Source organism: Ziziphus jujuba, chromosome 11 (assembly GCF_031755915.1).
Source record: "Ziziphus jujuba cultivar Dongzao chromosome 11, ASM3175591v1".
Classification (NCBI taxonomy): Eukaryota; Viridiplantae; Streptophyta; class Magnoliopsida; order Rosales; family Rhamnaceae; genus Ziziphus; species Ziziphus jujuba.
Window position 1 is genome coordinate 5,177,821 of NC_083389.1, and position 23,938 is coordinate 5,201,758.

General features: G+C 32.8%; 3 protein-coding genes, 2 long non-coding RNA genes and 1 other non-coding gene across 18 annotated transcripts; 1 reads left to right on the forward strand and 5 right to left on the reverse strand.

Moving 5' to 3' along the window:
• Nucleotides 1–1,421: 1,421 nt before the first annotated feature.
• LOC107403960 (uncharacterized) lies at nt 1,422–7,373 on the reverse strand. Of its 11 annotated transcripts, XM_048466157.2 has the most exons (6): nt 6,773–7,120; nt 6,409–6,519; nt 3,123–3,669; nt 2,991–3,027; nt 2,616–2,765; nt 2,137–2,456 (listed from the first exon to the last, which is right to left on the reverse strand). In XM_048466157.2, the coding sequence occupies exons 5-6, from the start codon at nt 2,736–2,738 to the stop codon at nt 2,397–2,399; spliced, it is 183 nt and encodes a 60-aa protein (XP_048322114.1). In that variant the 5' UTR covers nt 2,739–2,765; nt 2,991–3,027; nt 3,123–3,669; nt 6,409–6,519; nt 6,773–7,120; the 3' UTR covers nt 2,137–2,396. The 11 variants fall into 11 exon arrangements, 4 of the variants coding, with proteins under 4 accessions (XP_048322114.1, XP_060669042.1, XP_060669044.1 ...); XR_007238567.2 differs by lacking the exons at nt 2,991–3,027; nt 3,123–3,669 and adding an exon at nt 1,422–1,436 and having other exon boundaries at nt 2,022–2,456; XR_007238566.2 differs by lacking the exons at nt 2,991–3,027; nt 3,123–3,669 and adding an exon at nt 1,771–1,911 and having other exon boundaries at nt 2,022–2,456.
• On the reverse strand, nt 3,496–3,596 carry LOC125419701 (U6 spliceosomal RNA). Its single transcript, XR_007238582.2, has one exon. It is a non-coding gene; the product is annotated as a U6 spliceosomal RNA (small nuclear RNA).
• Nucleotides 7,154–8,962, forward strand: LOC107403962 (flavonoid 3',5'-hydroxylase 1-like). The gene is made up of 2 exons (XM_060813058.1): nt 7,154–8,074; nt 8,218–8,962. The coding sequence occupies exons 1-2, from the start codon at nt 7,169–7,171 to the stop codon at nt 8,872–8,874; spliced, it is 1,563 nt and encodes a 520-aa protein (XP_060669041.1). The 5' UTR covers nt 7,154–7,168; the 3' UTR covers nt 8,875–8,962.
• Nucleotides 7,978–8,794, reverse strand: LOC132800088 (uncharacterized). The gene is made up of 3 exons (XR_009634992.1): nt 8,654–8,794; nt 8,383–8,553; nt 7,978–8,307 (listed from the first exon to the last, which is right to left on the reverse strand). It is a non-coding gene; the product is annotated as an uncharacterized LOC132800088 (long non-coding RNA).
• Nucleotides 8,963–9,161: 199 nt separating the features above from the next.
• On the reverse strand, nt 9,162–14,161 carry LOC107403961 (transcription factor HBP-1b(c38)). 3 transcript variants are annotated; one of them, XM_016010890.4, is made up of 12 exons: nt 13,774–14,161; nt 13,416–13,567; nt 13,072–13,175; nt 12,359–12,432; nt 12,056–12,247; nt 11,788–11,865; nt 11,642–11,701; nt 11,344–11,421; nt 11,187–11,238; nt 10,454–10,725; nt 9,822–10,070; nt 9,162–9,691 (listed from the first exon to the last, which is right to left on the reverse strand). In XM_016010890.4, the coding sequence occupies exons 2-12, from the start codon at nt 13,511–13,513 to the stop codon at nt 9,545–9,547; spliced, it is 1,404 nt and encodes a 467-aa protein (XP_015866376.1). In that variant the 5' UTR covers nt 13,514–13,567; nt 13,774–14,161; the 3' UTR covers nt 9,162–9,544. The 3 variants fall into 3 exon arrangements, with proteins under 3 accessions (XP_015866376.1, XP_048322110.1, XP_015866377.1); XM_048466153.2 differs by having other exon boundaries at nt 13,416–14,161; XM_016010891.4 differs by lacking the exons at nt 13,416–13,567; nt 13,774–14,161 and having other exon boundaries at nt 13,059–13,175.
• Nucleotides 14,162–20,963: 6,802 nt separating this feature from the next.
• LOC132800061 (uncharacterized) lies at nt 20,964–22,532 on the reverse strand. Its single transcript, XR_009634957.1, has 2 exons — nt 21,822–22,532; nt 20,964–21,452 (listed from the first exon to the last, which is right to left on the reverse strand). It is a non-coding gene; the product is annotated as an uncharacterized LOC132800061 (long non-coding RNA).
• Between the last annotated feature and the right edge of the window lie 1,406 nt (nt 22,533–23,938).

A 23,938-nucleotide genomic window follows, 5' to 3' on the forward strand; every position in this document is an offset into this window, starting at 1 on the left:
CGGATGGGAACCAATCAAACGCATTATATGCGGAAGAGAGAAGGACCCCATGTTACGGTTAGATCCTCTCTGCTGGACCCCATGTTACTTACAAGCTCTCATCCTCTCTTTTCTCTCCATCTGTTTTTTGTTTTTTGGTCTAAAAATTCCAACAGTCAAAATTAAAGTGGTATACCAAACAACACCTACATTTTTATCATTGCAGTGGTTATTTATACAAAATTTATTTTTAAAACATTTATTTGTGGAAAAAAAAAATAAATAAATAATAAGAGAAGGGGGTCCAACATCATGGCAGTCATTGTTGTTGAGAGTGAAGGAAGGGATGTGATTTTGCAAAATCTATCAAAAATTTCTAAACCAGACAGAGAAATGGAAACCACATTCGTGAATGTCTGATGGACGAAAATGCACGGTAGATATATACTAACAGACTAGGATTGTTACGCGTGTGTGTGATGAGATAGATGGTTATGGAACTTGTTAAATAATTAAGGATGTTAGTGGCGAAGTAGGAGAGCCACAGAGGATGCGGAGAGAAAAAGCAAATGAAAGCAGGGGAAAGCAAAGAAGAAACAAGGGTCTGATGAGTAACAAACGCACATGCGAGTCGGGGAAAGCTTAGAGTTAGGGAGCACATGAGGAACCCTTTATCTAACAACAAAAAGTATTTTATGTATGCATGGTTCAGGTAGTGTTTCTTCCAACTAAACTCCGGTTTTTAATTATTATTATCATTTTTTGTCTATTTTAATTCTATCAGGTGTAAATAATTGTGGATAAGTGACACCAATTCTGTATGTATCATGTTTTGATTAAATTAAAAATTATTAAATATAAAATAATTTACAGTTTGGTTTTAAAAATAAAAGCTGATTTTGTTCTTTAATATATATATATATATATGTATATATATTATTTGTGACTTAAAATACTTTATCAAAAAAGAAAAAAATTGCCAGGGTCCACGCGATTTTATTAGTATTTTAAATAGAGATAGGATTCTTTGGTAAAGCTCAAAACACGCACCCATCCCACACATGCGTCCATAATTGGCATCTCATCCTAATGATTTGCCTTTCATTAAGACAAAATATCTCTATTTTGGACACGTGGCATAAATGCCTATTGAGATATTCACAGAATCAAAACCTATTGAGATGGTTATTTTCAAATTTTATTTAGAAATATTTAATGATTTTGTCAAAATAATAGGAGGGGGCTTGAAGGGTTGTTCATTAGTAACGTTGCCTTTAAAAGCCATTGAAACCAAAACCAGAAAGTACATGATGAGGTTTCAAGTCAATTACTAACTTATCTTGATGCCGACCAAACTAATACGGATTTTAGTACAAACCATTTTCTAAAAGCCATATCCAAAATTTTCTCATATTGCTCCAGTTGCCACCGAGAGGGACACAAAGAGGCAGTTGATGCTGTAAAGCAAAACAATAGATTGAAAGCAAAGTACTCAAGTTTGGCAAAGGCCCATTAAAAATGACAGCTTAATATATAGTGAGAAAACTGTTTTTGAGTGTTCGTAAGGCCAAAAATAAACAAAAATATTTATCGACCATCCATTGCCATCAATGTTGGTTATGGTGAATGTAGATACATTCAGTATAAAATAATGCAAGGGGATTAAGAACATGGATACAATCAATCACTACCACCTCACCAGGTGCACATGCTGTGATTCGGTGTTATTGAGCAATTAGTATCATTATTGAGACTTTTTTCAATTACTTTGCTTGCAGAGCACAGAACAGGGAGACGCAATGATCTTATTTATAGGACCCAACAGTAGAAAGTTCAACAACCTAAAGCATTGTTATCCCTTCCACAAGGACAACACCAAATATGCCATTCTTGAAAGACAAATAACCCACCAGTTACCACAACCAGCTTTCTCTGAAAAAAGTCCACCAATTTGGCCCATTCATTCAAATGTCACAAAGACCTTATGTGTATGCCTATCAAAATCTACCAGACACGGAAAGGAAAAGGGGTAAAATGCTCACATTGTCTATTACTTGGATCTCCTCGCTGTGTGCGTGTACCATGCTTTATGTAAATGTAGGCACAAATTTATACCAAGTCCATTCTTCAAGTAACAAAAGACAGATGGCCAGAGCAGAGAGAATAAAGCACTTCCTCATCCAAATTCAACCATACTTGTACACTCGCAAATTAATTCAAGTTACTTAACGAAAAAGAATATTTAATCACATATATTCCAAAGAAAGAAATCCATATTGCATATAAAATAAGTAGGTGTTGCAATGGCTTTCTAATAATAGCTTCTGGTCTGTCATTTTTTATGATTTCCAAGGGTTAAACAAATACCGCAGCCTCATTAGATACTTAGATTTGAACTCGTAGACCATTCTATCAATCTACCTCCATCCAGAATTCCTAGCTGAAGCAGCTTCACGTTCTTGCCGACGCTGTTCTCTCTGTACAAAAGACAAATAAACAAACAGCATGTTGGTAGGCACGAAGTCACAAATGAAAAAAAAAAAAAAAAAAAAAAAAAAAAAAAGAATGTTTTGTCAAATCAAGATATGCATAATCCTATAATATCGAGAAGTATAATTTCAAAAAAACTAAGTTACCCTTCTTTCCCAGTACGGATGGAAGCACACAAAATCATATACTGGAGTAATGGTAGAAACTAATATCACATTAAGCCCAGTGAACACCAAGAGTGCAGTCATTGGTCGAGTTCTATGTGGCATCTTCCTTTATTTATAGAAACTTCAGATCTGGAATCAATCAGAGCCACAGAATTGAGAAATTATTAAAGATTTAAGGAAAAAAAAAAAAGAGGGTTCCACTTTCAAACTCAGAGCCATTCCAAGTAGTACTAATTTCCAATTATCATTCCCTTTGCTCTATTGAGAGTCATGTCCTCAAGACTCCCTAAACCAAATTTCAAATTTCAAATATGCTTGCATTATGCAACCATGGATAAAGACGAAAAAGCTTACAAGTAATGAGCACCGAGCCATTGATTGATAATAAGCTCTTCTTACCCAAAAAATCAAACCAGCAAGTAAGCATACGAATAAATTCAATTGAGGAAACAATCATTTATCAAGATTTCAGGCAAAATTGCTTACCATTCAACAATAATGGAGACGTGTACGGCCCAAGTGGGCAAAGAGATGGCTTGGAGGGTTCACCAAGACCAAGTTGCGAAAGAACTCAACAATGGTAAGTTCTTTATCCTCGAGGGTTTATGGCTGGCTCGCTTGCCGGAAGCTCACAGCAGAGAGTCTATCCAATGATCGCGCTTCTTCGTTCAACAATTTAGCATACCAAGCCACTGGGAAAACCCAAAAAAAAAAAAAAAAAAAAAAAAAAAAAAAAGCCTAGATAACAGACAAGGACGGTAGGACTAGGGCAGCCAATAGGACTGGAGTGCTGGACAGAGTTTTGAGGACATAACGGTAAAAGCGCATGGATAGAGTGGGGGCGCAATTGAAGAAAAAAAAAAAATTGGATCATTTTTCGATTTATGCGTGCCATCCTTGTGAAGGGCCATGCTAATCTTCTCTCTATCATTCCAATTTTATTGGATGTCCCAAAGGGACGCCTGTGGGGCTTCAGTGTTGATTTATAAACGCTTGCCTCTACTTTCCATGTGGGGCTCTGGTTTCCTGCGTCCTGGTAGCGTTTGATAAGCAGAATAGCTTTGGATTGGCTTCAATCAAAGAGGATAAGTCCGGATCGAGCAGAATCAAACAGATAAAATACTGCAATTTTATATTTGACATAATTTCGGCTTGAACGGTGAACAAATTATTCCATGTTTAATGTAGGATCGACCTAGATTAAACTATTTTATAATTTTTTTTAATTTTTTTAAAATCAAATATTTAAAATTATATTTATAATTAGAATAAAAAATATTATATTTAATTAAAATTGTAAATTTATATATTTATATTTACATATAAAATTTAAATTTTTTTACACCCATAAATTATATTAATATATAATTTTAAAATTAAATTATAACATAATATTTTATAAGTAACAATTAATTAAAAATAAAAATAATTAATGATATTTCTATGACAATTGTATTTGTTTTTTTACACCCATAAATTACGTTAATAAATGGTTTGCAAAACCAATTAAAATAAAATTATAATATGGTAAATCATAAATAACAATTAACTACAAATAAAAAAAGAGTCAACATTATTTTATTAAAAACTTGTTTACATGTTGTCTGATTATGATTTATTTTGTGATAACATTGAAAGACTTGGTCTCAATACTTATTTACTGAAAACTGTATCAACTGGTTAAAGATATTGCAATTATGCTTTTTAAAAATTCACATACTCGATATGTATAGAAATATTCTTATTTAAAAGTTTGATGACTTTTATTCTACTACCATGATAATTATATTGGAAGACATTGATTCTGAAAAAGGAGTAACCTACGTAACATGACAATCTTGTGAACACTAGCTTCCCAAAATTTGCTTATAGCAGTTGGTTAATAATGCCAAAAAGAAAATAAAATAAGTTAACTCCCAACTGCTTGACTACCAATGGATCCAAATACTTTTATTTATTGCTTAGTATAGCAAATACATGGATAATTAGTTTCACAACTCGCCCACATACAGCAGGCAATCAGTCATCCGAACAAAACACGCAATTTTCTGATAAAATGCACAGCCAAACCAACCCATAAAATTATTTCTTAACAAGAACTACAATGGGAGATACGGACAGTAAGCAGAGGCCTTGCTAGAAACTGCAAGCAGAACAGTAACCAGAGGGCTTTTCCATCATACATGACAACAGAACATAAACTCCATCAGCAGATGACACATCACGGCAGGAAAGGAAAATGCAACAAAAAGGTTAAAAAAAAAAAAACAGATGGCTTGTAGTTTTTATTTATTATGAAATATAATAATAAAAAACAGAAACTACTAGATACACTCCAAGTATATTTACCTTGATTACAAGCCTAAATAGCAAAGCATCACACAGAAATGACAACCATGCAGTGATAATTACAGAAAATGATGAGTGGTTTGTTGCACTTTTCAAAATTTAATCCCAATCCCAATATTCATACAAAATTCATTTCTAGCAGATTAATTTACAACATTACCATGAAAACCAAATTATAGCTTCTAACAAATTAGTAAATGAATGCGACAGGGAAGACTAGTGTGATGTTCTGGTTATTTCGTGTGGTCATTGCTGCATGACTGGGAAAGGAACTTAGGCTACACTGTTTGGTTTGGACTCTACTATGTGGACTTCAAGAATAACCTAACAAGGATTCCAAAAACTTCGGTTGAATGGTTTAAAGGAATTCTCAGACCTGGGTTTCAGCAATTGAGCAACCAGATCTGATGTATTTATTGTTTAAAGAAAACGCAGGTAGTTGTACCATGATGGAAAAATTGTAAAGCAAAGTTCTTATTGTTGCAAATCACCATTCAATAAAAAAAGGATACAAGTGAAGTAACTGCCTAATGTACCATTTTCATTTGTCATAGATATACAACAAAAACTTGAGCAACTATGGATTGGATCACTTTACGCATGACAACAATTTTCTCCATTTAAAGAAATAAACACAGCAAATTCCCAAACTAGTTAAGGAAATCCACAAATTTGACCTTCCAAAAAGCATAAAAGATACCAACTTCCAATTGCTTTCCGAACAATCCAAACCGATGTCTCCAAACTCCTAACAACCACCTACAAATCCTAAAAAAGAAAACCCCAAAAAGATTTTCGACTTCCTCAAATAGAATTTATTTTCTTTTATAGCAAACAGAAATTCATACTAAACCTTCCAAACACAACCAAAACATACACACACCAGTATTCATATCTTTATGGGAAAATGGTTCCTAGGATCCTTAAAAGCACATTCTCGGGACATCTAAAATGGAGGAAAATTTTGTTTTATTTTCTGTTTATGATTTAACATATTTCTTTACTGAAAGAAGATGGATTATCTTTAAAATTGGTTAACCTGTTAACAGCAAATAAATTTAAAATTGTATAATCTTGATTTATGTTCTAATCCAATGTTCTGCTCTCTGTCTCATTGGCATCTAGTCGAACACTTGATTTCCCAAACTAGTTAAGGAAATCCACAGAGTTTTGCTTCCAAAAAATATATAAGATACTGACTTTCATTTGCTTCCCATACAATCCAAAACCAAGGTCTCCAAATTTCTAAGAACCTAAAAGAGACGATAAAAATAAAATGCACACCTCCAAGAGTAAACAAGAAAACATAACAATTCAGAAAGCAGAAAAATCCAAGTCCAGCATAGAGGTTTTTGTACAGAAGTTAGGGCTTACTCAAAAACTTCAAAAAAATTCGAGCGGAAAAAAACAATGAAGAGTTTACCTTCCAAATTCGCAGTAATCTCAGGTGAATGTCCTTAATCAAGTGCTATAGACCTTCCAAATTTTGCCCTCTTCCCCACAAATCGAAGCCCTAATTTTGCATATCAAAACCCTAATTTTACAGATACAAATCACATGAATAAATATAACAAAGCCTCTGTTTTCGCAAAGCAAAGATAACAAATCACTTTCAAAAACGAAGAAGAAGAGCAGAAGATGAAGGAAAAGAAGAAGAAGAAGAAGAAGAGGAAGAATCAGCATCAATGATGCTGGTTTGTGACGGTAGGTGTAAGAATCGGCCATAATTTTTGCAAATCGAAGTAGAAGAAGGTAAAGAATGGATGGAAGAACGAAAGAGAACTCACCGGCTGTGTGTGTTACTCGAACAGATGCAAGCAGAGATCAAGTAAGAGGCACGATCGACACGATCAAGTGACAGACAATAATGCAGGTTGACATACAGAATGCCCTACATTTTACCCAAAAACCAAAAAAATTCTCCGTGCGATGTTTGCAGCCGGGCACATGAATATTTCAAAACCACTTACCTTTTCTTCGGCTCCAATTGTGATTATTAATTATGCATTATTACATATATATAGATATATAATTTTTTTTTGCATTCATTATTAAATAAGGCCTTCACTGACCTTCAATTCCGGTATCCTTAATCAAATGGTCTTAATTAAAGAAGCTTAATTATTATATAAAAACACCACCTTCACAATTTTATAGATCATAGCAAGTGTTCTAAGTTAAACATGTTGCTAAACATGTTGCATCTTCAAGCTCTGGTCTATGCGACCATCTTCTTTATAATCACTCACATTCTCTTTCGGTCGGTTTTCTTGACATCCAATCAGAAACAGAAGTTGCCTCCAGGTCCAAAAGGGTGGCCGGTTATCGGTTGCTTGCCGCTTGTAGGGAGCATGCCCCATGTTTCACTGGCCCAAATGGCCGAAAAATATGGACCTATCATGTTTTTAAAGATGGGTACTTGTGGTATGGTCGTGGTGTCCAAGCCGAATTCAGCTCGAGCTTTTTTGAAAACTTTGGACGAAAACTTCTCTAATCGTCCATTGACTGCCAATGCAAAATACATCACCTATGGTGGGCAAGATTCTGTGACGGCCATGGAATCTGGGACACGGTGGAAGTTGCTGAAGAAGTTGAGTAACCTGCACATGCTGGGGGCAACATCTTTCAAAGATTGGAGTCCAACAAGGGCCATGGAGGTTCGGCAAATGGTGCAAGAGATGCACAAAATGGGCCAGCAAGGTCAACCCATAGCAGTGATGGAAATGGTATTTTGTGCCATGGCAAACATGATCACTCAAAAGAGTTTGAACCGCCGTGTGTTTGGAAAGCAAGGATCAGAGGGCAACTCTATGAAGGATATGATAATTGAGCTAATGAGGTTGGCGGGTTTGTTTAATATTGGGGATTTCATACCCTCTATTGCATGGCTGGACATACAAGGCACTGAAGGTCAAATGAAGCGGCATCACAAAAAGTTTGATGCTTTGTTAACAAAAATGTTGGAGGAGCATGAGCAAACGGCCCATCTTCGAACCCGAAATCCAGACTTTATTGATGTTGTAATGGCGAACCGGGAGTGCGATGATGGTTCAAAGCACACTTTCACCAACATTAAAGCGCTTCTCTTGGTAGGTAATCTACATATATATATATATATATGATCGATTATAGTTTAATAAATATTTTTTTTTCATTCATATATATGCACATATATCATTGTTAATTTTTCTTGAATTGATAAGTTTGACCGTACGATCAATAATTTGGATAGAACTTGTTTATTGCCAGCACCGATACATCAGCGATCACAATCGTGTGGGCACTATCCGAGTTGTTAAACAACCGTCAAATTTTGGATCGTCTGCATGCAGAAATGGACCAAGTGATCGGAAAGAAGCGGCTGGTAGAAGAGTCAGACATAGCAAAGCTGCCATACCTGCAGGCAGTATGCAAGGAAACATTTCGGATGCACCCACCACTGCCGCTGAACCTCCCAAGGGTCTCACAAGAGGCTTGTGAGGTGGAGGGATACCACATACCCAAAAACACGAGGCTGTTGGTTAATGTATGGGCCATCGGACGCGACCCTGATGTGTGGGATGATCCGCTGCAGTTCAAACCTGTGAGGTTTTTGATAGAAGAAGAGAATAATAATAATAAGGGAGCAAGAATAATAGAACCTTGGGGGAATGAATTCGAACTGATACCATTTGGATCTGGAAGAAGAATGTGTGCTGGCATACGAATGGGAATTGCACTCGTTGAGTGCATCTTGGACACACTCGTGCACGCATTTGAGTGGCACCTCCCAGGTGGCACTCAACTTAATATGGACGAGAAGTTCGGCCTGGTCCTCCAGAGAGCTGACCCACTGGTGGCAGGCGTTGTGCCACGCTTGCAACCATGTGCCTATGACCTAACAAATTAGCGTCGAATCCTTTGTTTCTAAGCTATGCTCTCTTTTTTCCTTTTTGTGTTCCAAGTCTCTTATCCTTTCTATCAAATCAGTAGCAATAAAATAAGATGTGGGCACATATACCAAATGTTTTTTTGAAGTTACTCTTAGTCTGTAAAGTCTATGATATATTTGAATATCTAATCAATCACTAGTTATGTATTCACTATTACCCCAAGAAAGTAGAAACCACACACTTTGGCAAACCTATGAACCTTGCAGGTCAATAGCATTAAAGTACGGAAAAATATGTACACGTCTTAAGAAAATATTTCAAGCATTTCACTCTAATATAATCTGATTTTTTCGTATACAAATTGCTATAACCTACAATACAACACTACCTATTTTCCTCTTCGGTTCTATTAACTAACATAATCAGATTATTTGGAACTACCGTTTTAACCATAAGAAATACAACCTCCCAGATGGACATTTCCAGACGCCACAATTTTAACAACAAACGCGACCTTACTGCACATCAACTGGGTAATTAAAGAAATCAAAGTACAAGAACAGTAGAAGTTCACCATCACTATATTCCATGATAGATCCAGCACGAATCAAGGATGATTTAAGATGATTTAATTTAGAAAGAGTCCCATCTTCAAAATATGCTCATCAGAAAGGAATCCAGGGAATCTCATTCCCTTGGGCGGGCAAGCCAAAGAGAACTGAGGGCTCGAAGACGTGAGAAATAATCATTTATTGCAAGGAGTGCACGAGCTGACTGTCGGGTTGTCAATATACGATGCATTTGTTGCAATGTTTGCTGGCGCAGATTATCAGCCTAACAAATGGAAATATAAGTAAATAAGCTATGATAACCAAAAGGATTGAGAAGAAGTTACACAATTGAATGGGAAACATAGTGAAAACAACAAAGGAAGATTAATAAAAAGTCTCTCAAGGGCAATTACTTGGTGAAGGAATCCCTCAAGAGTTCCTAGCTTTCCCATAGCCATGGCCATTTGGCCCATATAGTTCGCTACATTCCCAGATGATCCTGATGGTCCAGGTGAGCCATTGGCCAAGGTTTCTGCCAGAGATTGCTGCAACGCCTCCATTCCTTGTGACAGAGCATCTTCAGCCTGCTGGGATGATTGTTGCAAGTTGTATATTCCCATCAATTGCTGCTCAGTTAATGGCTCCAATTGATTCACCAGAAGCTGCACCAATTTAAATTTAGTTCGAAAACAAAAACAAAACAGAGGCCAAAATAGGGCAAACAGAGTGGCTCTTAAATACCAGGTTATTTTTCACAGGCACTGCCTAAATAGAATTTCCCAGAATGCATGCTTTTACAGTTAGAATATCCTACGGTACATAGACAGTTCAATTTGGTCCCAGCAGTGGAATTTATAACATAGAAACTCAACTTATTTTAGACAAATAACTTTAAATCAGTAGATCCAACTTGTAGACAGATATGCACCCGACTGGGCATAAATAAGCCCGAGTTTTTAAATGAGTAAAGACACTACACTTTCTTATCATATTTTTCTCATACCTGCGTATGGAACCAAAAATACCAAGAAAAGTAACTTCTTACCTTGAGGAGCTCTGACGAGCGAAAGCCACCTATCCACATGAAACACCGCTCTGCTGGTGTCTTCCACATCCCTGACAGAATGTGGAAAACATCAGCTTTTGCTGCAATGCCCTTTAACCTAAAAATGTCATCAAAGTGTGCAGTGACATTGTCAACTATGGTGCGCAGTTCAGTGTCTCCTGCATGTGAATTAACCGCAGCCCTCAACTCATTTATTTGCCTATTATTCTCCTCAAGCCAGCGTGCATATTCAACATCAAATGCCAAGGCACCTAAACATCAACATAAATAAAAACTGGTTAAACTTCTTCAGCATTAAATGTCTGCTAAGTTGAGCACAAAACTTAAAAAGCTCTAGCACCAAAGAAGCAAAACACAAAGGAAATTATATAATCCACCACGTCACTTTTCAGTATCTAAATGATGGCCTCAATTTATTACACAGAAAAAATATAAACTGATCAGTTTACTATGAAATTAATACGACATTATGATAAGCAGCACCTCGTTGTGCTCCAGTTGTTCACATTAATACCCAAGTTCATTCATTTAACAGGCTTCAGTATTGTTGCTTGTGCCAAATACTTAATCTATTCCAATTGTAAAATAAGTTTATTGTTAAATCTGCAACACATGGTTAGCTTTCCATGTAACATCACACAACCAACAAAAAAGAAGTCATTAAATGTATCAGTGGCATGGTAAACAATCAGAAAGTAAAAAGTTCAATTACCATTTCCACTCATTGAATGTGATTGGTCCCCTGAACTTGAAATAAATATTCCCTGAAGCAAATGTTACAAAGACTTAGAAAAACAAAGACCTACAAAGACCGAAACAGAGGAACAACAACTTTAAAAACTGAATATATAGTGAACAACAAACCATACCTGTTGACGAGCACGCTGGAGTTCTTGCTCAAGCTGGGTTAGTTTCAGCCGGCTACTCTCAAGCTGCTGTACATATGCCTGACAAGAAAGAAAAAAGGGAGAAAAAGAAAAATTCAGTCAAAACAAGAATAAATACATGAATAAAATATCCCCACCACCCTTTACAAGACTCATAAAAAGACAGTAAGTTGCACCTAACATATCACCTATCTGTCCACCATAGATACAGCTTCTGTAGTATTACAGCATAACACTGTAAAGAAGGATATGAGAAAATTCATAACACAAAATGACATACTTTTTTCCGTAATCGGCTTTTTCTGGCAGCTTCACGATTTTGGGCTAGCCTGCGTAATGTCTGCAAGATATTTAATTTAAATCAAGAAGATAAAATCTAGAGCTATGCTACTGAACATCCAAATAACTAGCTAAAATCAAAGGAACCTTTTGATCTCCAGATTTTTCTTTTGACTTGTCACTGGAATCAGAAGGTACGATAGCAGTCGATAGATTCCTTTCAAGCTGCACAAGGAAATAATGTATTGATTTCATCATCAAACAGCAGCCAAGTAATTACAAAGAATATGGAAGAATATTATATCATTTTTTTATGCCAGGAATTAAAATAAATCATAAAAGCATTTTTGAGAGTCTTCATGAGATAAACTTTAGATGCAGCATATACTGTATATTGGAAGTAAAAGATAATCACCCTTTGATTTTTATCATCTGTGTCATCCGTTGAAGTGTCAGTCCTAGGGCTTGCATCCGCCATATTGGATTCACCCCAATTCTCACGATGACCAACGGATACAGCCAGATTTGGTTGTGTTTCTTTTGGAAGGGACAATGTCTGAGACCCCATGATAGCAGCAGACAGGTTTACATCTGATGATGCCAGTGACTGAACTCCACAAAGGGTGTGCAGTAGAAGAGAAAGACAGGGAACAAACAAGCTGAGTCTAACTTTATTTTTACCAAACTAAAAACAGGAGAAGCGAACGCAAAGAACTACCTTACTTAAAGCGCCAAATTGGACTTCATTGCCCAGCGTCTGGCCACCTGGCTTAATTTGATTATATACAGGATCTAGATGATTTGAAATTTATCAAGTGGAGAAAGATGAATAAGTACTTGTTTCCATACAAGAAATGAGAGAAAATATGCCCCAACTCAAGTACATATTATATCAAATGATATTATGCTCTTTGCAACTATGCCCCAAAACAGAATTTACAGGGTTTAAATCATCATATATGGAAGAAATAACCCATGGTTCTTCAGATGGAGAAATGAAAAAAATAATCTATATGAAAATTAAAATGAAGGAAAGGAGTTGACTAAAAATCTTTTTAAGTATGCAAGTATATAGCTTCTCTGTATATGGTGCCATTGTAATTACAAATAATAATCATAGACAAGGCACCAGGAACCTACATATTAATAGCTGAGCCTGCACTACTTCATATTTCCAAGGCAAAGCAACAATCAAACAACATTTTGTCCCTAAGTAATTTATAGAGTATAGTACAAACTTGCAACGTGCTAAAAAAATCAAAGAAAATACGCAGCAATATAAACAACACGTTCAGATTAAAAGTTCATTACGCAGTATGGTAAGTAGAGAAACAGGACAGGAAAATTCAGAAAGTGATAAATAAAATAAAAGCGATAAAAATGCTAATATTCAAGTCTACTCTGAGAAAGAGAGAGACTTTATTCGCATACTTCTGCTAATGTCAACAGCATCCTCAATGCGAAACGCAAGAGATTGCTCAAGAGTTCCAAAGTCTGAAATTCGAGAAGAACGAATGGTGCTTCCTTCTGTGCCACTGAAAAACAAAATCCGTTACAACAATATTGATAACAATAATGATAGATGAAACTGAGCAAATCAGTCATTAAATCCATGTTCCTAGCCATTAAGGAAATATGAAAATACCATCCAAAGAGAAAGATAAAAAATTGATATTGTAATAAAACTGCACAAGATAAAATAAAATAAAAATGATAGCGTAATAAAACTAGAATAAGATGTCGTCAACTAGAACGAAGTGTAAGAGGGTATTTACATTGGATTGGAATTGGATATTGGAGGAACGTAGCTCGGCATCTCGGTCACAACTCTCTTACCATCCTCTGTACCAATTTTAACTGTTCTACTACCCATGAATCACCATCATCATCACCACCACCAGATTCCACAGCCACCCAAACAGAACCTCTAAGAATTCAAGAAACCAACCGATACTTATAAAACTATGAGCAACTTTTTTCAAGCTTAAAAACCCAAAACCTTTTCACTTTGTCAACTCCTATCCGTACAAATGGCAGAAAATTTTTTAAAAAAAAAAATTACAACTTTAGAGAGACATACAATGAAAAGGGTCAGACCCAGATCAAAAAACACTGTTAAATACCAAATTGAACCTTTAGAAATCTGAGAAATCACTTGAACACCAAACCCGTCCGTACACCCACAAGAAGCATAGACACAGGGACGAAGACCAAACAAAATCAAATTCTTCAACTACGAAACCACAAAAACGAACTCTAATCCAACATAAGCAGATGAAGAATCAGAGCTCAAAAAACTGAATTTTCCACCAACGGAGCAAAACCCATAAGTTGTAAATGATAGAATAGCTCAATAAAACCCTAACCCGTGAAACTTTTGAAGATAAATACTGAATCTTTTTGACTTTTTGATCGTATACTCTAGTATGTATTATTTTTTTACTACGAATTTAATCTCTCTCTCTCTCTCTCTCTCTTCCACCCTCTAAGGCTGCAAATTTCAACAGGCCCACCTTGAATTTTGAGCAATTTTTTTAGTTTACAAATTTCTTTTAAGGGGCTAGTGAGAGAAAAGAGTAGAAGAAGCGTGACGTTCAGATCATTCCAATCTCCTCCATATGTCCTTTTCTTCCGAAACTTTTTCCATTTTCAAAGCCCACCATTTATTTATTTATTTGTTTTCTCTTTTGTTATATTTTTCTACTTTTCAAATATGACCATTTTCTGTGTATATTGTAAATTCCCCTCAAGTGTTCCATAATATTGTTAAACCCCCTTCTCATCTATTCTTTTCATACACACTCTTAACCATCGTTTTTTGGCAGGGGAAATAAACGGAAAACTATTGTCAAATTCTAAAGTCAAACGGCTTGACAGGCGATTCAAAATATATGAATTTGTCGTTTTATTTTTGAAAAATAGTATATGCACGTTATTCCTTGCTACCATTTAAGTATCACTGACCAAATCATAAGAAAAAAAGTACAACCACCATAATATATTAAAGCCTTTCAGTTCAACGTTAAAAATTATATACATGTAATAAAAGAAACGTTAAAAAGAGGTTCATATAGTTGGTGATTGCCAAAAGTGCTCTTGTTTGAATTAAAAATCAACTAGAATAATTAAAACCAAATATTTAGACTTTCATTAAATTTATCAACTGCCTGATGCATCATCATTTTTTAGATTATGTTATAAATTATAAAAGTCAATTATATATATATATATATATTAGTTATGCATGGTTTTGAATTTGCTAATGGTAATACGTTACAATTTTTTAGTACAACAGAATACTTCATCAAGAGTACCTATGATTAACTTTTCAATGTGAGCTTTTTTTTATTATTATTATTATTACTTTTCAATGTGAACATGAATTTATTATTTTGAAATTCTATTCTATAGAATGGAAAAACCTAGAATTCAAACATGGTTCCATCTTTCATAAACCCAAATTTCATAAACATGCATTGGAATTTTTCTCATCAATTGTTTTGATGATAATTTCATATGGGGTATAGACATAATTTGTCCCATGAATTTCTTTTGTTTTTTTTTACTTGACATGAAATTTGGAAATGATGAATAATAATTTTTCATCATTAATTTGCAAAGGTCAAATAATTGAGGTGGGGCACAAACATAATTATATAGCAATACTAATTAAGGGCATTCAAAGTCAACTATTCTTTAGGGTTAGGTAGGTTGGTGAGAGTATATGGAATATTAGGAGGAAAATGTGAGATTCACAAAAGTTGGAGGACTGCTTTAGTAATTTAAAAAGCTTTTCCCAATATAATTTTATCTGGAAATGCATCAGATGCAGAGGTACGGTAAAAGATTCAGTCCCTAGAACCTAGAACTGGATGCAAAACAATAGTATTCGGCCCTAGAACCTAGAAGTAAATGCAAAACAATAGTCTTCGGTTCCTAGCAAGCCCCAAACTTATGTAAATCACACGGAGTCCACAAAACAATATGAGTGGAGGATGGCAGTGTTGTAATTATGTTGAATTGGAGGGCCGTTTTCGTAAAGCATGGATAAATGGGAGGCGGATGCATATCTTATCGTGAATATGGAGCCAAACGGCAGCCTATAAAACTTAAGCGCCGCCTGTTTGGAAGTAATCAGAAGGCACTTTGACCAAATGAAATGACCATTATACTCCTCTCTCTCTCTTCTTTTTTCTTTTTTTTTCTCAGCAAAAGTCAAACTTGGTATCTTGGACTCCAAGAAATGCTGTGTAAGCCCATCTGTCTACATGTGACACCTGTTCAAAAGTTACAATTTATGAGTTTCATGGGAGTAATGATCATCATCTACAAAATTTCAAAAATATAATAATAAAATAAAGGAAAATAAATAAATAAATAAATAAATAAGATTGGATAGTTAATGATTTTTTTTTTTTGTTTTTTACAGAGAAACAATCCCACCCAAAAAACACACAAAAAAAAAAAAAAAAGGGAATGATTCCGCGCTTAATCATTATCAAGACTGGTTTTTTTTTTTTCTTTTTATAATTTTTATCTTTTTGGCTGACATGTATTTATTATCTGATTTTAATTGTTAAGGGAAAGTGTCTGATCTGTTTTCAGCGGAAAGACATAAGTGCTTCTATTTTGTGTATCTGGCAGAGATTTTTCTTTTTCAGTTGTAATATGAAATAATTTTCCAACTCTATACTTGATATGTTATTAGGTTATAAAAATAATTTTCATTTGTGCAAATAATTTAAAATGGATGGATAATTATTAAGAATTATGAAAATTCACATGTTGTTAAGGAGAGTAAGGCATGTTACGTGGTAATAATAAGTCGGAGCATAATTGAAAATATATATATATATATATATATATATATTCGGTTAGTAAAAAGCATAATTATCACTACTTTAATCATCTCAATGATATCTAAGCTTTTCCTTATCCAAATAATATCTTAGTTATTATAGTTGATATAATGGTAGTGGTTAGGGATTGGCTGGATCGTCCTTGTGATGAGTTTTATACAGAAATGTAATTTATAAGAAAAGTTAAATATAAAACCATAATGTCTATAATTTATATGAAGACATCAAAATATATACAGAAGCAAGTATATTGACTGGTAACAAAGCAAGTCCATGGTTCAGATAGATTTAAAAATTATATAAAGTTGAAAGTTCAAAAGAAGTAGTTATTTTTTTCCCAAAAAAATAAAATAAAATTGAAATTAGTTATTTATAGGGTTAACTATACCTTGGAAAGCTTTTGTTTGCCCCCACTTTCAAAATGGTGCTTATATTTTTAATTGTTTCAATTGAATACCTTTATTTTGCTTTTCATTTCATTCTAGGTAAATTAGTAACAGAAAATTGTGTTCTTCATTGTGCTTCAAATATTCTTTTCATCTGAGAGAAAAACCCATACGGAAAGAAATCAACATAAAGAGTGAGTAGATCAAGGGCTTTGCATGAAAAATGTGAGAAGGAAAGGACTTTTAATATTCAATGCCCCTGAATAAGAAAAAATACTTTTCATTATTTAACAAGAGTTGTATTTCATAGGCTTGTATAAATTCACTTGGTGTTTTTTTTTTTTTTTTTTTGCGGTTGGTGCCGGTTTTGATGATAAAGAAGGAGAGATACATTTAAGTTCATGGTGAATTAGGGATTTGCAAAAAGTTATTTTCTTGAATAATTTGAGAATTTCAATAATTTTCAACCAAAAATTAGAAAAAGTAAACATTTGACCTAACAAACTTAATAATACCTTAAACTTTGAATAAGGTTGTTTCTACAACAAGATAGACATGAGTTAAAGTCACTTTCAAAAATTGTATCTAATTTACTTTAACTGGTATTAAAGAGATAAACTTAATCCTCAATTACAAAAGTATTGTTAACCCTCGTTTATATTTTAGATTTAGTAAACTGACCAAAAAAATAAATAAATAAATAAATTTTTATATAATTAATTTGATTCCATTAAATTGTTAAAGTATTTGAACGGTCAAACAAAAACAAGTCCATGGGTTCAAGTCATAGCCAGGGTGGGGTTTGGGGTGAATTTGTATAGCTACTCACACAACCAAAAGAAAAAAAAAAATATATATATATATATAGAAACAAACACTGTCTGCAAACTGCAGTACTAATTATGATAACTTGATTTATAACAAAACCATGTATGTTACCGTATTGTATATAGGCTTTGACAATTATTTCCATTTAACAAATTAAAAATATTCCTGCAGCCAACTACCTCCCCAATCTCCATTATTGAGACGTTAATCAGTCAGCTTTTGTCTGAATTTATTATGATGTAATCATAATCATCCACATCTTTCGCGGCGAATGCTTGCTCTATTAGCCCACTCAAACGAGCCCAATAAAAAGGAATTCAACATCAAAGTGTCATAGAGCCCAACTGCCATTCACAAAAGAAAAAATAATAAGAATAATAATAATAATAATAAAAAGAAGAAAAAAGCCCAACTACCATAGCCTTGGGCTTGGAATAGGATGGCATAAGCTGTGGTGCTCTGACCACTGAGCTCCAAGAGAGCCTAGAAAGGACGGCCGGTATAATTATTAAAGTAGGATGCTCCATGGATTATATATTAAGGGTAGTTCAATCATTTGGCACCTTTTTTTTTTTCTTTTTTTTTTTCATATCTTTTTGTCTTTTTTGATCGTTAATCATCTGGCATCTCACTTACCCACAAAAAAAAAAAAAAAAAAAAAAAAATCATTTGGCTTCTTCATTAGAAAACACTAGCGACATGGTAATATAATTATTAAAATGTGAAAACCACGTGCTTACTTTTTAATCATCGGCGACAGCAATTAGAGATTATATTTGGAAACAAGTCAGGAAACTCAAATCTAATGTTCCTGACAAAACTACTGTTCATCTGGAAGGAGCTACTGATTTGTTTTGCATGCCGACCTAGCTAGCTAGCTAATAATTAATTAACAAAAGCTTTATCAACTTGAATCATAAGTTTTACGCACATATTATATTGTTATTTTTAGTTTTCATCGGGATTAATGGTAAAACTATTGAAAAATGTACTTTAAAATCTCGTTTGGTAAAATATAGTAAAATTCCTCTTTTTTTTTTTTTTTTGTTTAAAACATCTAATAATCCTTAACACAGAAAATTAAAAAAACATATATCTAAAAAACATAATTATCCCAGTTGGTTACAGCACAACTCGTCCACACGATGAATGCTTCGTTTGTTTCATTAATGATCCCTACACGCTATTATTTTGTTATTATTACCATTATTTTATGTAGGTGTTATGATAAAAGTTGTTTAATTAACTTTGAAAACAAATTTTATGGCCATATGACTAAAAGTTAGAGTGACGTGATTGGTTTCCCTCACTTTTTATATTATTATTTTAAAAACAACTTCTCTGAATTGAATTAATTTAAACTTCATTAATTTGTCTTATTAATATGAACGTTAAACTTTACAGGCATAATGTAGTCAGTGGCGGCACCTCTTATTTTCTTAAAGTATTCTCCCGTATTTTTCTTTTCAATATTATACCAACTAATGATATATTTTAGGATTATTAACTCTGTTACTTCTTGAATTAAATCATAGTTGCACATTAGTTTCTAATTTTTTAACATTTTGGCTAATTTTTAGCACTTTTGAAAGGTACGGTATATTTAATACAATATTTAGGAAATTTTGTAGAATTGTTTGATATTGTAATTTTATTGTTTTATTCTTACAATGGGTACACTGCATATTCCAAAAATATCAAAAATTAAACTAAAAATAGTTTTAAGGATGAAAATGCACAAAAAAAAAAAAAATGAAGCTTGGGAACTAAAATGCTTTAAAAGGTTTAAGGATTAAAGTATTATTCTGAACAAAATTTAGGAACTAACATAGCCAATAAAATTAAATAGAAAAAAAATTAAACAAGGTGATAAAAGTATTTGGCTTTGGTTGTATAAGAAATGGAAAGTGGGAAATGAAAATATGGAATATGGAACGTGGAAAATGGAAATAGGAAATTACGTAGTTGGAAGAAGATGGAGTAAAATACAATGGTGAAAAAAGAAGGAGAGGCGTGTCGACTGCCGACTGATGGAGAGAGAGAGAGAGAGAGAGAGAGAGAGAGAGGACATTAAAATTGAAGAAGTCGCTATCTGTCAAAGGCGATTCGTATTGATTATCAATATTATAGTATGTTTTAATTTTTGAGAGACTGGACCATTTTATTTTGGCTATATACCATAGCTGCCTTATGCCCCTAGTGGTGCATTACTGCACAGGAGTCAAGTGGCTAATAAGCCCTACCTTCCACTCCACTGCATATCCATCACTTTTTAATTTGTTTGGCCTTTTTTTGGCAACTCTTCTCATTCCAAACTTCATTTTTTAACCCCACTGCATCATCTACATGCCCCCACCACGTATACATTTTATATATATACATGCATACATAAACAAATTTTCCAAGTTTTTCACGCATGTTTTTTGCTTTTGTTATGTTTCTATATATATATGTATATATACATACATATCTTGCCGATATTCTTCTCTCTGTATATGTACAGTTGTTCCACCAGGTGTGTGTTTTTTTTTCTCATGTTACTTTTCAGTAAATTAGAATTTCATTTGAAAGAAAATGGATGTGCAATTGGGTAAACTCTCAATTGGTCCCATTAGGGGTTAACCTAACCCAAAAGAGTAATCTATATATTATTTACTTAACACATTTGATACTTTTGATTTTCAAAATTTTATAATTTAAATATTTAGCTTTTCAACTTTAAAATTAGAATTCTTGAATTTTTAATTTGTTGCAATTTGAATCTTATTTAATTTTTAATATAAAGTTTGATAGTTATCTTATGTTATTGATATTAAATCATATTAATTTTTAAACTAAAAAATAATAAAGTGCAAAAATTAAAATTATTTTAAAAATTTTACACCTAACTACTTTATTTTTTTTAAAATAAAAAATTTGGTATAGGTCATTAAATTGGTGTTAGATTGTTAAATTTGCAAATAGAAGATACTACAAAGGCAGATTTTTAAAATAGTTTTAAAATTTTACAAATTAACATATTTTAGTTTAAAATTTAATGGTTAGACGGCTGTTAAATCCTTATTATTCAAAAGTTAGAAAATTTTAAATTATAATAAATTAAAAAATCAAAAATTTAAATTATTTAAATTGGAAAGTTAAAAAAGTTAAATAGTAAAATCAAGAAAAGTTCAGATATGAAATTATTATCATGTGTTTGTGAAATATTATTTCCCCTTCTTCAAGTAATTTATGCTGTTAAAACGTCAAATTAATTCATTAGAATTGGTTAAATGCTATTACAAAAAAAATATATATATATATATATATATATATAATTGGTTAAATGCAGTACTATACATTGATGTTTCCTGGATAGTGGATGTGGATATACATACATATACGATAAGACTACAACTTTTATATACAAGAGCTAATCCAATCAGAATTCCTTTTTTTTTTTTTTTGGGTAAACTAATCCAATCAGAAGTTGCACCAATGTTGAATTGACTCTTTCATTGACCGAGCTTATGAAAACTTGATCATTCTGAATCAAAATGTATCACATCGTTTCATTAAATAAGCCCTAGGAGGCTCACCCTTTTATGAACCTGTCTTTTCAATTGCTGTTAATTGTTTCCACTTGAGGCAGATGAGATGAGATCTTTTTCCAATGGGAGCTGAGCTGTACGTGCCTGTGTCTGCTTCTTCGAACTGCTACTATTCTCATTGCTTTAAGCCACTCGATCGGCTTTACGTCCTGCTTTCTTGCCAAAAACAAATTACTTTATTCCAACAAAAATATGTGTCCACTAAAATTTGAAAGAGAAATATATATATATATATATATACATACAAGGAATGGTAGTTTTAATTGGGATTAAATGCAACTTGCAAGTAACATAATATAAACGTGCAGTTAATTTATTCATATGCCTATATATATATATATCTTCATGCTCTCTTATATTCTCGCTGCATAACATATTCTTCTCCTTTATCACATTTATATATTCTTAGTTTTATTTGTCAAATGACTACCCAATTAAAATCTGAAAAATAAGTGTATATATAGTGTATCAAGAAATATATGTGTAAAATTCTGCGACATGAATTGAGATGCAGAAACCTATTTTTGAAATCAGAAAATTATCAAAATCTTGGCTTTTCTGATGTCACTCAACCTCCAGATCAATTTGGAAGACTGGCTACATATGACTTCTCTCATGGTCAATTAGGCGGGGTTCTGAGAGCAGGTAAAAATGACAATAAATATAAATATTCCAGACTTAAAGCTAGCTAGCTTTAGCTTTACAAAAATATTCCAAAGTATCTGATACATAACAACCCGGCCAGTTAAAATGAACGGTTGCAAGAAATTGCAAAACGAAGTAAAAGATATATAAGAATATATATGGTGCGAAATAATAAATAAATACTTCTAATTATTAATAATCCAAAATGTTTCAATTAATTGTTAGGCGGCGCATTTCAAAATGATTTTATCACGACTGATCCATTATCATCACAATGAAGTGACAAATAGATATATACTAAGTTGGATTCTAATTAGGAAGTTAATTGGTTAGATACAGAGAAAAAAGATTCCTAACAGTGAATTTTGTATACGAAATACAAATTTCCAATCTTATTATATTTTCCTAGGAAAATTAATTACTAAAAAAAAAGATATCAGTTTGACTTAGAAAGAGTTTTATAATAAAGATGTAGGGTTAGCCACGTAGTTTGATTTCACAAACTTAGTCTTATTTGACTAATATTACCAACCACAAAAAAAAAAAAAAAAAAAAAACTAAATTCATGAAAGTTATAAAATTAATTTAGGAAGATCTATTCCTAGGAGAATACAAGCTAGCATATTCTAAAAAATCAATAAGAATATTACAAATATTGACGATGATTGAAGATAATATACATGTATAATGCATTCCATAAACACTAGTAAAAAAACGTACGTCAAAAAGAGAGAGACGTATGAACTATATATGATTAGTATATATATTCACAATACAAACACACCTTGTTTTGTTATAATAGACATCACAAATAGACGAATGGCTAAAAAGTGAACATATAAAAACAATGGGATGCACCTCCATCTAACATATTTTAATAGAGCAGGCCCCATGATAACCAATTCTAATATGTGATACATATTACTACACGTTAACACCTAAGGTTCTGGTTAACTAAGGTTTTATAGGTTATCCATAAAAATATATATATATATATATATATGTATATATAATTATATATTTATACATATACAGGCTTTAGATCACACACAACAAAAACGAAATTTAAAAGAAAACAGCCCCTGTCATGTCTATTGAATCATGTCAACTTTTGATTCCATACCTTCTAAAAATCTAGCCATATTTTGTCGTTATCTTGCTTAGTATGTTTACATATACAAATTTCCAAAATAGATTGCCAGCTAATTAATCGCACGACAACCCTTTAAGGGAGGTCACAGCCACAAAGTCTTTTGGTGATGGTATCGTTTCTTTTTTTTTTTTTTTTTTTTTTTTTTTTCAAGACATTTGCAATGACATATTAATCTCTTCATTAAATAATATACATGTAAAACATTTATTGTTCGTAAAATTTTAATTAGTTAATTTTTGGAAAATTTTAATTCATGCGTGTCTAAAATTAAGTGAGACTCCACGACAAGAAAATATGAAGTGTCACACTCCATCCTTCCCCATAAGGTTATAATGTTTATTTATTTATTTATTGTGTTTGCTAAGGATAAAGTAATATCGATTAGTTGCGTATATACACATTTAAGCTTTTTGTCAATTTCCACAAAATGTCAAAACACGTGCCATTGTAATATCAGCAAAGAGTCAAAATCCGGTTTTACTTATGCAGCCATATGTTTTGCGTATAAAATTAACACAAATCTCCTTAATAGTTGTTGTGATTAGAAGTACATAATGCTTAAATTATTATGGATAAACTGATTGAAAGATCTAGAAATTTTTTACTTTTAGTATGGATTAATATTTTTTTCAAATAAATTGTTATTTGTTGAAAATGTGTGTTGAGTAGGCCAAGTATTGAAAATGTAATCCTAATCTATATATGTTATTCAACAATTATACCTTTTTTACGATTGAGTAATATCCAAGGTAGAGATATATCTCATTATCAATAAGAAGAAATTAAATATGGATCTGCCTTCATATAATATTCCCAATTTATATGTGGAAAAGAAAA

Bases quoted from the DNA above. Each gene is read 5' to 3' on its own strand.
- LOC107403960 (XM_060813061.1), bottom strand. From the start codon at position 2,738: ATGCCACATAGAACTCGACCAATGACTGCACTCTTGGTGTTCACTGGG. The intron at 2,457-2,615 runs GTAACTTAGTTT...TCTTTTGTACAG, and splicing joins ATCCGTACTGGGAAAGAAGG to AGAGAACAGCGTCGGCAAGA.
- LOC107403962 (XM_060813058.1), top strand. From the start codon at position 7,169: ATGTTGCTAAACATGTTGCATCTTCAAGCTCTGGTCTATGCGACCATC. The intron at 8,075-8,217 runs GTAGGTAATCTA...TAATTTGGATAG, and splicing joins ACATTAAAGCGCTTCTCTTG to AACTTGTTTATTGCCAGCAC.
- LOC107403961 (XM_016010890.4), bottom strand. From the start codon at position 13,513: ATGGGTAGTAGAACAGTTAAAATTGGTACAGAGGATGGTAAGAGAGTT. The intron at 12,433-13,071 runs GTATGCGAATAA...CAAATCATCTAG, and splicing joins TGCTGTTGACATTAGCAGAA to ATCCTGTATATAATCAAATT. The intron at 11,422-11,641 runs GTATGTCATTTT...CTTTCTTGTCAG, and splicing joins AAAGCCGATTACGGAAAAAA to GCATATGTACAGCAGCTTGA.